At 45.4% G+C, this 12763-nt stretch overlaps 1 protein-coding gene across 1 annotated transcript in view; it reads left to right on the top strand.

Moving 5' to 3' along the window:
* Positions 1 to 12763, top strand: part of mdn1 (midasin AAA ATPase 1) — an 89258-nt gene that overhangs the window by 36852 nt on the left and 39643 nt on the right. The window contains exons 40-57 of the mRNA XM_083790687.1: positions 903 to 1091; positions 1552 to 1641; positions 1999 to 2262; positions 3917 to 4175; positions 5029 to 5188; positions 5582 to 5698; positions 6143 to 6351; positions 6708 to 6856; positions 7129 to 7328; positions 7470 to 7693; positions 8084 to 8197; positions 8731 to 8860; positions 9407 to 9513; positions 9881 to 10014; positions 10434 to 10600; positions 11251 to 11371; positions 11593 to 11806; positions 12305 to 12551. Of these exons, the coding sequence (XP_083646813.1) occupies positions 903 to 1091; positions 1552 to 1641; positions 1999 to 2262; positions 3917 to 4175; positions 5029 to 5188; positions 5582 to 5698; positions 6143 to 6351; positions 6708 to 6856; positions 7129 to 7328; positions 7470 to 7693; positions 8084 to 8197; positions 8731 to 8860; positions 9407 to 9513; positions 9881 to 10014; positions 10434 to 10600; positions 11251 to 11371; positions 11593 to 11806; positions 12305 to 12551 (3095 nt within the window). The remainder of the gene's footprint in view (positions 1 to 902; positions 1092 to 1551; positions 1642 to 1998; positions 2263 to 3916; positions 4176 to 5028; positions 5189 to 5581; positions 5699 to 6142; positions 6352 to 6707; positions 6857 to 7128; positions 7329 to 7469; positions 7694 to 8083; positions 8198 to 8730; positions 8861 to 9406; positions 9514 to 9880; positions 10015 to 10433; positions 10601 to 11250; positions 11372 to 11592; positions 11807 to 12304; positions 12552 to 12763) is intronic.

Raw genomic sequence — 12763 nt, 5'->3', positions numbered from 1 at the left:
AGGTTCGAACTGGCAACCTTACGGTTTCCATCCAGGCACTCTACCCCTGAGCCACCACCACCCCTGTCACAGCGTGACATGGGGGGGGGGGACACACACACACTAGAATTGGGGACTGATCCTGTGTTGCCAACCAAGGACAGAGCGTACCGGCATGCCAATCTGTGACCCAGGCTCCCCGCAGCTGCATCAAGAGACTGTGAAGACATTACTTGCTATTTAATTAATAATTTAATGTCACATTGATTAGACTTGCACTGTCTGGTGCAATGGAAGCACACAAGATGAGCTCCAATGAGGGCAGTTCTTCTAAATGGGCCCTAGCGTCCCTATTCTGGGTATGTCATAATACGTAGACATTGTTGGCACAGTTCTGTGTTTTCGCTATGAATACAGTTGTGCCTTGAGATTTGACTTGCCCATTGATGTGCCCACAAAAAGTTTGAAAACCGCTGAGATGTGCAGTGAATGAAACCGTGACACGTTTCACCTTCATTTTGTTTTCTTCCGCTAACGTTAGAGATCAGAGTAAATCATGTATTTAGCTACTTCCTATTATAAATATATATGCTTTCAGGTCATGGGAAGGTAAAATTAAGATTACATGAAAGTCACACAAAAATGACAAATTCACAGTACATCAGTTAAAGGTTCACCATTCATATAATGTGTGAGTCACCATACGCTAGTTTGATCACACCACAAAACAGGAACTCTTGGTGGGTACTATATGGAATGGTCTTCAAGTAATGTTGAGATCTTTGCCACATCAAAAAACAAGATGAGAGATGAGATGTTCTGCTGATTTATGGTGTTGAACACCAAAAAATACTGTATTATTATTATTTTTGGTGTAAGATACGGCAGGCATAACTCTTGGGTTCCCCGTCTACCTTCACCAGCTCATCCAGGAGGTGTCTACGGAGAGGAAATGGGGTCAGAGAGGAGGCCCCTGGGAGTTCAACCTGCGCGACATGTTCCGCTGGTGTCAGCTAATGCAGGCTGACCAATCGCCAGGGTTTTTCAACCCCGGGCAGCACGTGGGCCTGGTGTACGCAGACAGGATGAGGACAGAGCCAGACAAAGCTCAGGTACCTGATGATTTATGATAAACTCTTACTTTGTATTGATGTCACAGGTTGCAGAGGGTTGGGTCACCTGTTCATTACACATAGGCAATGTAATCAACAAGACCATCGGCCATACAACCTGGACCTGGAATGATTAATTAGGGACAGACCTTAATCTCGTATCTGTCGGGTGGAAACCTCATTCGGTCCAAAACAGTAACTTTTTGGTAAAGTAGCAGATCTACAATATCGTTTCGCGTCGCTTTTACATCTGCTACTTTTGATGCTTTTGTGTTTCGTATTAAGTAGGACATTAATTTAGGAAAAACGCAACAGGTTAGAATGGAGATAAGAGGTTTCTGCCCGACAGCAACGATATGTATGAGAAGTGTTAAAAGCTCTTCTTCTTGAAACTGGGTGAAAAAATGTATTCCAAAATCGTGGGATAAGAAAAACTAAAAGCTCTTCTTTTCCCTCCCAGGTGTTGTCTGTGTTCAAGAAGATCTTTGGAGAGGACTCTGAACCCTACACAGGCTCCAGACAGTTCCACATCACGCCCCTCAATCTGCAGGTTTGTCACGGTCCTCAGACGTCCCTAAGGGTCACTCTGCTGTTCAGTGGTGGAAAAAGTACTACATTTCTTTACTTTCTTTTAGTATTCAACATTTACTTGAGTAAAAGTATTGGCATCAAAATGTACTTAAAGTACCAAAAGTACCGGTAAGTACTCTTATTGTGCAGAATGTCCCATTTCACGTTTCCAAGTGTATACAAATCGTTTGAAAATAGCAGATCTACAAGCTCTGTCAAAATCTACAAAGAAACTATATTATCTTAAGTATAAAATAGTGGTTAATGTGGTGAAACGCCAAAGTGACACAGATGCGTTCCAGGGCTTAATGGGTTCATCTTGTTTGCCACCTTGCAGGTGGGTTTCTCTGTCCTCCAGCGCAGCGGCGGAGCCCCCGTGGCCCTGGACCCTCCCCTGTCCATCACGCACCAGGCCCTCCACCCCCTGGAGTCCCTGATGAAGTGTGTGGAGATGGGCTGGATGTCCATCCTGGTGGGGCCCACGGCCAGCGGCAAGACCAGCCTGGTCCGGCTGCTGGCTCTGCTGACGGGCCACCGCCTGAGGGTCATGGCCATGAACAGTGCCATGGACACCACCGAGCTGCTGGGAGGCTTTGAACAGGTACTGTACATATACTGTACGGTCAACATCTCTGAGCAGTGCCTAACCTCTCCAATGAACAGCTGTGTGTGTCTGTATGTCCGTTTTGAGTACAGACAATACCGCTTATTTTGGAGTAAACCATTATACTATGGGCTGTGGTCTATATGTTGCATTTTTTTTATTGGAAAAGCACTTTGGATCAACTTGTGGTGTTTTTAAATGTGCTAAGAAGAAAACATTTTGGTCCTCATCTTTCTGGTCAAGAAAATGCACCTGGGTGTTCAAACCCTGCCTGCACCAGCAGCATCGCACTACGTCTCAAGATTGTGACTTTCACATTTGATTTCACTCAAAAACTTGATGATGAAACCCCCAAACCACATAACTTTACTTAGGCCTTTGAATTCCTTTCGGAACATAGGCCATTGATGAGTCGTTTCCACCCTCGTCTGTCTTGCGCCATCCTCTCCAGCTGTTTCCACGTCAGTCCATAGACTGTAAAAAATATGGACAAAGCGTTCCCCGGGTCTAACATGAACGTAAAATGAAGCCTGTCAGTCCTTGAATTAGCCTGTCGCTAAGTCCCACCCAAGCCCGTTGTTGGCCAATACCACGTTAGCAACGGTTACTAGGTTAGGATCCCGGTCAAGCTTGCAATGCTGGTCAAAATGGTTTTGCAGTGTCAATACATATATTTGCTGATAAATATATATTAGCCTGGCCCACTTTGAATTGACGTTCAGAAATGAGGTGTTAGGAAGTTAAATACACTGAAGGGGGACTTTGTCTCTTTCTGACCTGCAGTAGGATCAGATGCAACAATCTTCTCTCTCAGCGTTACGTTCTTGTCAAAAAATCAAATAAAAACCCTTTCTAAGAAAGGCATGTTGTGTACCGGACGTGGCCAATAACGGGCTTGGGTGGGACTCGGCGACAGGCTAATTGTAAATCGCCATGTTTCTAGATCAGTTTGGGCCCAGCTGGCCCATTGGCTGGCCCAGACAACGAGGCGGGACTTCCCCCCTTCTTCTTAGTTGGTTTTAAATTTTGACTCGAGTGGGTGGGGAATCCCGATCATAGACACGCCCCTCAGAACATACGCGACTTTATGGTAATTTTTTTAATAAATGGGACCATCATTTTCCAAAAAGAATATTATGACATTAGAAATGAGACTTTAAACTAGTGACTGCAAGCAGAAAGTATTCATGACCATGTTTATTAAGGTAATATAGTCTAGGTGAAGTTGGGCCCAAATACATGGACTTCTATGGGGCTATGGGTTTTTTTGGGCCCAATGACAGCGCCACAACAGGCCATTATATGAACTTTCAGGAAATCCCGATTTCCTTAGTGGCTTCACAAAATATCATTATCTGTCTGACTGCCCCCCTGCGTCAGCCCCTTCTGTTTGACATCTAGCTCTGTGCTCCTTCTCCAGGTCTTTTTGGGTCTCCCTCTGCTCCGTTTTACTTGTGGGTTCCACGTTAGTGCCTGTTTAGTTATTGCCGTTTTGTTTTTTCTTAGTGTGTGACCAATCCAGCTCCACTTTCTCCTTATCAGCTGTATCTCTATTGTTCCTTGTTTGGTGCGTTCCCATAGGTTGATGTTGTTGATGCGTAACACAATGTTAAATTATTTAAATTGTGTACGTGTGTATTCTTCTCTCCAGGTGGACATCATGCGACCCTGGCAGCAGGTGCTGGAGAGTGTCATTTACATCGTGGCCATGGTGACGCGGCGCGGCCTGATGTCTCTGGACGGGGGCATCCAGGACACGGAGTTCCTGCTGAAGACCTGGGGCCTGTTCTGCCGCTGGCTGCAGGACCAGGAGAGGACGGGCGCCGCCGTCGACTCGGAGGCCCTCAACAAGCTGGAGGTCATCATCCTGCTGCTGCAGAAACTCAACACCAAGCTGAAGGTGTTCACCGGTGAGGAGGAGGACACTCGTACACCTTACCGGTCCATTCATGTTTGATCTGAGAGACATGGTCCGTCTACTGAGAGCAAGGGTTGGATTTGCTGGCTGGATGTGGGGAAAATACACGCCTCTGCTTTTGATATTCCCACTGTGGTCGGTGGGAATATGTTTTATCCCTGCTTCTGATCAAAAGAAAGCTTAAAGGGACATTTCACCACTGGAAGAAATTGCAGTCACTCAATGCTAATAGTATTTGTAGTAGATAATGGCCAGAAAAATAATGTAGTCTGTGTGTTTGACTAGGGTTTGACTGGATTGCTGAATTTGTACAATAACCCTAATTCTTTGGTGCACTTCCCCACCTTGTGGAGAGGGGGAGGACTCTCTTACAGCAGCATGTTCAATCTTTGCAAATTTGAAAGCCAGTGTAAGGGAAAGTGGTTTAACTGATTGTAGCCACTTACAGGTATAGATAATCTGTTCACAGGGAAGAACGAAGCAAGGGCTGGTCAGGGCTAGCAGACGGCATTCTGAAATTGAATGTTGAAATCCAAAACAACTAACTGACAAGCAGCAGCGCTTATTTATTTAGAGAATATACAGCTATGGGAGTTATAGGACCGGAATGGAAACTAGACCGCAGGGACTTTTTTTCTTTTGGTGCTATCCTTTTCGACCAAGTGTTTGACTGTACTCTAGTCTGTTGCTGTTACCATTTCTGTCTTCTAATAAAGTTTAAATTCATGCACTCACAGACTGCACACACACACACACACACACACACACACACACACACAAAAACGACACAAGCAAATGCTCGTATTTCAACGTCTGCTCTCTGTAATTTAATTGTTGTCCTCCAGACATGTCCAAGCTGCAGATGGACTTCACGCTGCTCAAGGAGCGTCTGGCCCAGCTGGAGGACGGCTGGACCAACGGAGGCTTTGAGTGGCTGGACGGCATGCTGGTCCAAGCCCTGCAGGCCGGAGACTGGCTGCTCATGGACAATGTTAACTTCTGCAGGTTGGTTAGAGCAGGGCTTCTCAAACGTTTTCAAATTACAAATTAATATATATTTGGCTGCGGACCCCCAGCTCAAAATGTCTTGTGCGAGGTACTTTTATATTGTTTAAAAAATAACGTGTCCCTTCTTGACACGTTGCGAGGCAATTCTTTTAAATAGCCGATACAGAGTTAAAGTGGTTAAACTCATTTTTATGCTATATTGCTACTGGGGTTTGTGGTGGCCATAGCTTGGTGCTCATTATAACCATTATGAGCAGCCAGCAGCTGGGTGAAGCTAAAACTGAATTCTCCCAGTTGTGGTTAATGGCGTCAAGATGTTTTTATATACAGTACGTGATGGCCAAGAATAGTTTGTTTTCTAACTAACTACGTTTGTTTGTTTGTGTCCAGCCCCTCTGTCCTGGATCGCCTAAATGCACTGCTGGAGCCCGGTGGATCGCTGACCATCAACGAACGCGGCGTCATTGACGGAACCACGCCCAAAGTCACCCCACATCCAAACTTCAGGTAGCAAGCAACCTCATTGCAGCTAGTTTGCTTCCTGAGTAGTCTAGTAGTTGTTGAGGGACAACATTTTAATGTTCAAAGTAGAATACGGTATTCTGCGAATTGATATGCCAGGGGAAGTCTAGATTAAATATAGAGTTTAACACAGTGGTGAAAATCTCTTTGCATTGTTTCTGCTACTTACTGTACACACCGTTTTAGTCCCTACATTGAATTAGGCAGAGATCTACGGTCGTCTGGTCATATGAGACTAGAAAAAGAAAGGCTAATGACACCCTTCTGTGCAGATTGTATTGTTGAAGTGTTCAAATAATCAAAGAGACTTTTACCAGCTAGATGTTGGAATTTGAAACCAGGACTTAGAACTAGCAACAGCCCCGATGAATGCCTGGCGTCCATGCAGCGACAGCTCTTAATGCCAGTAATACTTATGTAATTGTGCAGATTGTTTATGACCATGGACCCTGCGCATGGAGAGATCTCCAGAGCCATGCGGAACAGAGGGGTAGAGATCTACATCCCTGGGGAACACGAGGGGGTCTGCTGGGACATGTTGGACCTGAAGACGGTGCTCCACACCGCTGGGCTGATCGGTGACTGTGTGTGTGACCTACTCATCGAAATCCATAGAGGCATCAAAGCTGCAATTTGGGGTAAGCACAGAGATGTTTATAATGCAGTGGTCATGTTATGTTATATCTTGCCTCTATCGTTAGAAATCGAGTCCAAGCAATCTAAACAAAATCCCATAGGTGCTGAACAACAATACGTACAATGGAGAAGAAGGGAAGTCTGCACACTCAGATCTTTACAGTAGCTCTCAGAATCTGTACCAACCAATAGGAACTACAGTTGAGTGTGTGGAGTTCCCTTCTTCTTCACCTGCCTCCTTTTTTCCCCATTTGGGACAATAACATTTTGAACTTGGACTTGGAAGACATGTGTCATCCCCTGTAGCCCTCCATCTCATTCCTGTCTTGCTCCCTGTAACCCTCCCCCTGTCTTCCAGACTCCCCTGCTTCATGTGTGGCATCACTCCTTCACGCCGCTGCCCTGCTGTCCTGCCAGCTCCAGAGAGGTGTGGACTTGCCCAGTGCCTTGCAGCATGCCTGTGGAGAGGCCTACTCGCTCTGCCAACGCACCGCTGCCAGCCAAAGGGTACCAGCATGACCGTAGCAAAGGATATGCACATTATGTGCATTCATTGGGTACCTTTGCATAAGCTAATCTATGGTCAAGTAGCTAAAATAAAGCAAAGGGTAACGTTAATGCTCGTCTTGAATTAATGTCAGTCAAACAATACTACTGAATTGAACAAGCAAAACCAGAATCAAGAATGATGTTTTAACATTTCTTCAAAAAATTTGCAGATTGTGGTCTTGGCAGAGTATAGTGCTAATAATAAAACCCTGCATGGTGTGTCCGCGCAGCAAGCCCAGCAGGTGATCGAGCAGCACCTAGCCATCCTGGACACGGAGGACTGGGGCAGCGGGCTGCTGTGTGCTGGCGTGTGGCCCGATGGCTTTCCCTCCGCACTGCTCTCCACCGAGGACTCCTGCTTCTCCTCGGTCCTCCGAGACGGACAGGTCCTGTCCTTCTGTCTCAACACGCTCAGCCTGCAGGGCAAGAGGTACAGGAAGCAATGCTGTACTATGATTATGAACCTTCCCTCGTTTGTTTGTTTGTTTCTATTAATTTGAGGGAGGGGGGTCCGTGACATGGAAAAGGTGCCACTGGCCTAAATTGACACCGATGGCACTTTTTTCCACAGGAGTCGTCCTCTCAGCCTGACCGACCTGCAGAGGGCGATGCAGATCAGCAGCGTCCATGATGGCCAGGTGTTCTCTGGCGGCGTGGTGGACCTGGAGGACGGTGACGCGCTGCGTCTCATCCCCACCGCCGTGCGCCTTCTCACCGAGAGAGCCTCCCACGGGGACTGGATCCTCCGCAGCAACTGGCTCTCTCACCTGGGCAAGAGCTACAAATACGCCCCCGGTTGGTCCCCCTTTTTTGACGTTTCGATGTACTGATGACGTGATGTTTCGTTTGTTGAGTTGAGTATCGGATAAGACTCTGTGTTGCTGTAATGCTCTGGAAGGAAGTTGGAACTAGTGCTTGACAATTATTTTCATTGATTATTATTATTCTTTTCTTTTTATAATCAACAAGTTCAATTTACTGCTGCACTCCTAGTTGAAACTAGGATTGTGCTGTCGAAATGAAGTTCTCTATAAGAAATTCCTGATTTCCAGGAAAGTTTAATGCTGTCATCTGAATTTATAAATTTGTTTATCATGTGTTATGTGATATTCCTCAGCAAATACACATAGTTTCATATACATATGAAACTGTAAGGTGTGTGACTTATTAAACGAAATGTTGCAGATCCAGCGCTGGTGCAGGTGGAGGCTGGAAACAGAGCTCTGAAGGCCGTGTTCAGTAGCAAGCTCACTGCAAAGGGCAAGTCCCTCACTGAGTTACTGCAACCACACAGCACTGGTAAGACAACTGCACCTCATGTTGTCTCATGACCTTTCTGAGCCCTGTAAAAGGATGATTAAAGGTATTAAAGTATTGACACAGATGTATTCAATTCATATTTCTTCACTTGGCTGTATTTTGTTTGGATACTCAATCTGTAGATTTCGAGTCTGAAACGAATTGGAGCACAATGCGTTCCCTATAATAAGTGTAGAGATCCTAGAATAGGCTACCCTTATGAACCCTTATTGTGGTTGCAATTTGCACCGTGGAGTTTTATTGTATTACCTATAGGCATTGTCATTTCAATTAAACTGACATAATAATAAATTATGTCGGCTAATCGGCTAACCGGTCTGACCTTTCTTGCTCTGAGGTCTTCTCTGACCTTTTTTAAAACACGTCGACTCGCTCCAGTCAAAACAGGCCTTCTCCGCTCAGCACCTCTGCTTCGCTCACATTGCTGAAAATGAGATGAGCATTCTCAAATACCCAGCATGAATCCAATTGTTCAAACATTGTCAGTTTAACTTGACCTTTTTTGTTGTCAGATGAGTACAGGATCCTTGTGGACATGCGTTGGAACAAGCAGTATTTGGACATCCTGGCCAACAAGTGTAACTTTGAAGATGAGGAGAGGTACATGGAGTTTGCGGAAGAACTGAACGCGGTCGCCAACAGGTACGCTGGCCTACAATCAATTTCCTATTCATCACAGTCATCTGTAGTGTAGAGCCATTTGCATTAGAATGAGTCAATTGGTAGTAGAATGAAAATTGTTGCAGATTGCATAATTAAAAAAAAAATCACATTACAATTGCAGTGAATTTTTAGCAATTTTTCTGTACTGAAACATGAATGTACTTTTTGTATTTTCACTTGCTAGATTTGAATTAATACATTGTTTTGCCGGGGTACAGACTTTAGTTCTGACACTATAATTGGTCCGGAAGTTATTAGACCGACAATCTACCTCAAACCCTAACATAACCATCACCGCAAGCACGGGAGCAGCGCATGTTCAAGCGTAGTCCGACCGTTGTTCCCGCATGTCGGAATTACCATCGGATCCCTGTTTTGCCAACATTTATTTTCTGCTGTTGGTGCTACAGCATAATCTAACAGGCATTATTACTTAACTGGTGTTATTATAAACGCTGACCAAATGCTGTCAAGAAATGAAGACCTGGAAAAGTATGGATTTTGAAATGTAAATGTGTTTCCTAGGATTGTTCTGATGATGGACAGAGAGGAGAGGTCAGTCATCTGTACCTGTGCCATTAATCTGTCGGCACAAAACTGTGCTCTCAGGCTGGCCACAGCCTTCAGCAAAGGTAAGATCATCTACACACTCCACATAGATATGATAAGAAGGTTCTGGTTTCATGCATGTGTGTCAAGTCAATGCGTCTTTTTTTTTAATCTGCCTCCGCCATCTTGAGCTGCCCCCCCCCCCAGGCATCTAGTAGAATGGGAAAGACATTACAGACACTTATCTAGTCTCTCAAGCCAGCTTATCGCCTCCACAATCTTCAAATATGAAGGCGACTCCGGCTTGGCGGAGACAATGAGGGGTCCGCTACCAAATAAAATTACAGTATATCAATTTGGGGGTCCTTGACACAAAACACTTTGAGAACTACTGATTTAGAACTTACAGGATTTGTGGAATTGGCATCATGTTGTGTTTTTCCGTCACAGGGACTGTGGACATCGGCCACCTGCCTCACCCTGTGCTGATGCATCTGCGTACCTTCTTTGACCTGTGGGACAACTTCACTCTGCAGGCCATCCAGACCGGACTGCCCCACATCTCAGACCACATCATGTTTGAGGTGAGCCCACTGACCTCATCACGTCACGTTGGCTTGAATTAACCACTTTCAACCAGGTGTCCTGATCATTAGGCCTATAGGAAAAAAATAATTAATCTTAAAAATTATTGTAGCACATCTACATGCTGCTTGTAGATGTACAGGTAGTGCAATTTTCGCGAATTGTCGTACATCAAAAGTATAGGGCGTGGAAAATCTTACCCTGGCATCCCAATTTTGGTCATTATAATTTAAGCGGGAAAACAATTTCGATTTACTTAATTCTTTTCAAGATCATCAGATCTTGTAGGTCAGCGTTGAGCTTGTTGATCGGCTATTTTCAAAATAATTTTGAACCTTTTTTTTTTTGGTAAAAATGTAGCCCCCCCCCCCCAAATAAAAAAACTTTATTTATTTATTTTTGCCGTATGTCGTTCCAGATCCTGCAGCTGCTGCAGTGGCGGGACCGGTTCTGGGACGTGTGCAACACTCTGCCAGCGGACTCTCAGGGCGTGTCCATCCTGTCGCTGCACTGGCAGTGGGTCCAGAAACACCTCATCCTCAGGCTGGCTCCGCTGCTGCTGGGGGACGCCACAGCCACCTTCGAGTAAGGCCTTTTCAAAAGTGTTTTATGTCAGGGACCCCCATAATCCTTGAGAGTGTACAAATGGACCTTTGAGTTCCATTTGTACACAGCCCTGTAAGGGTCCATTTGGAACCCCATAAAGGAGCTCCTTTATGGGGTTCCAAATGGACCCTTACAGAGGGTTGGAGATTTCCAATGATTTCAGGCAATTTAACTGGCTGTCTGAGAGGATAATATATGGATAATTTCCATTTCAAAGGTTTTGTGTCTGGGTGACGGCTAACCCATAAGTTTATAATACAACCAGAACCGCTGGGATACACGACTGCATTATAATATACTTTTAACAATGCGTTTATTATTGACCATTATTAATTGAAGACAAGAATAAGACACTGGAGCAGGTCGGACAGTTAAGCCTCTTAATGGATGGTGCTAAGATCAGAAATGACTGACATTTTAATGTTACTGCATCTTCTCTAAAGAAGCTGGAAACGTCAATCACTTCTTGTCCCTGCACCTTCCATTAATATCGGCTGTTGTGTCCCGCTCCTGTGACGCAACAGACCTACCTCAACTTGGCTGAGGTGTGGTGGAATTCCTTTTGTACTCTGTTATTAATTTAATTTAGACAATTTTACACATATGAACATTGCAATGTGTCTTTCCAGAGGGCACCAGGAACTGCAGACAGTGTCGGCTGCTATTCAGATGGTGCTGTCTACTCCAGTGTCTGTGGCCACTGCCCTGAAAGGCATCCAGAAGACTTTGGGGAAACCGCTGCCATTCAAGGTAGGGAAGCATTGCATCAATTAGCTTATGCTTATACGGTTTTGTGCATCCCTATGTTGAAGGAAATGCTAGCAGACCTAGTATAGGGGACCCCCAGTATCCCTATTCTGGGGGATTCAGGGATTCATAAAAAATGTGATCTATTGAATAATCACTAAGAAGATTTTGAAGAGTTGCAGCCCTCTTCATTTATTATTCCCTCTGTTGTTCCTCTTCTGCAGCTGGAGTCCGTTGCTGACTGTGCGTCACGGCTAAGGGTTTTGAGCAAAGCGCTGGACGTGAGCAATCTGCGGCTGGATAGCACCTCTACCCAGTACAGGCAGGAGCTGGTCCGACTTCAGGGTGCCACGCTGGGGCTTGACACCAAGGAAAGCCTCTTGGAAGCCTGGGGCCTGGTGCTCCTAGCTAACAACCAGCTGGATCCACACAAGTCTGGTATGTGGAGGGAGAAGAAAGAACATATTGCCTGTATGCGTTTCATGAGAGAATGCAGGGCCTTTCGCGTGCAACGTCCTTTAACTGAATGTTGTCCATTAAACTTTAATCCTTACGGGTCCATTTGGTTCAATTTATATACACTCTTGATAGCCTCTCAGTCAGAATTTTCATTTCGTTTCACTTCAGAACATATTTTTTGAATGGGCGTGGCTAGCGATTCAGGGCTGGGTCCAGGTTACACTCTTAAGGGTATCTGACCCATTAAATCATTTTCGATTTTAGCGTTGCCTATTAAAAAATATCAGATATACAAGCTCACCGCGCGTCACTTTGTGCCACGCTGCATTTTTGGAAAAATCTTGAAAGCGTTTGAAAAATGTGAAATAAATTTTAATTACCGTACAAAGAGTGTAAATGTGAGAACTACTGATTTAGAAGGCATTCAACCTCAGGGTCTTATTAATGGCTTCACCATTTTCTCCCTCCTCACTGCAGGTGTCTTAGAGAGGCTGGTGGCCTGCGTGGAGCAGCAGCAGAGTCGTATGAGCTCCGGCGGTCTCCTGGAGAAGCGTTTGGGAGTGTCTATGGAGGAGGAGGAGGCCAGAGACGTAGCCCTTCCTCCCAGAGCGGAGCTGCAGCAGCTGAGACGCAGGGCTCAGATCTGGCCTCTCATGGAGGATCTGGCCGTTCTCAACCAGCTGCGGCTCAGCGTGGAGCTGCTCCACCTGGCTCTCACTCAAGGGTACGTCTCCAAACCATCCTTCTGGCTGTTGCGTCTTTTTTTTCTTGACCACAAATGTTAAGAATGTTATGTGATTGTGGTCTAGACCGATGCTACAGATGTGCCGTTTGAGAGCACATTTGTCCTGCCATTGGCAATTCAGTAGATTGTCAATGCAGAACATCGTCGGTGAGAAAGGGGGGCGGGGTATTTGCCAAGGTTTTATGTGTATC

The sequence above is a fragment of the Protomyctophum parallelum genome (assembly GCF_964188405.1).
Source record: "Protomyctophum parallelum genome assembly, chromosome: 19".
Classification (NCBI taxonomy): Eukaryota; Metazoa; Chordata; class Actinopteri; order Myctophiformes; family Myctophidae; genus Protomyctophum; species Protomyctophum parallelum.
Note: the sequence above shows the minus strand (reverse complement) of the source record. Positions and strands in the feature narration are given on the sequence as shown.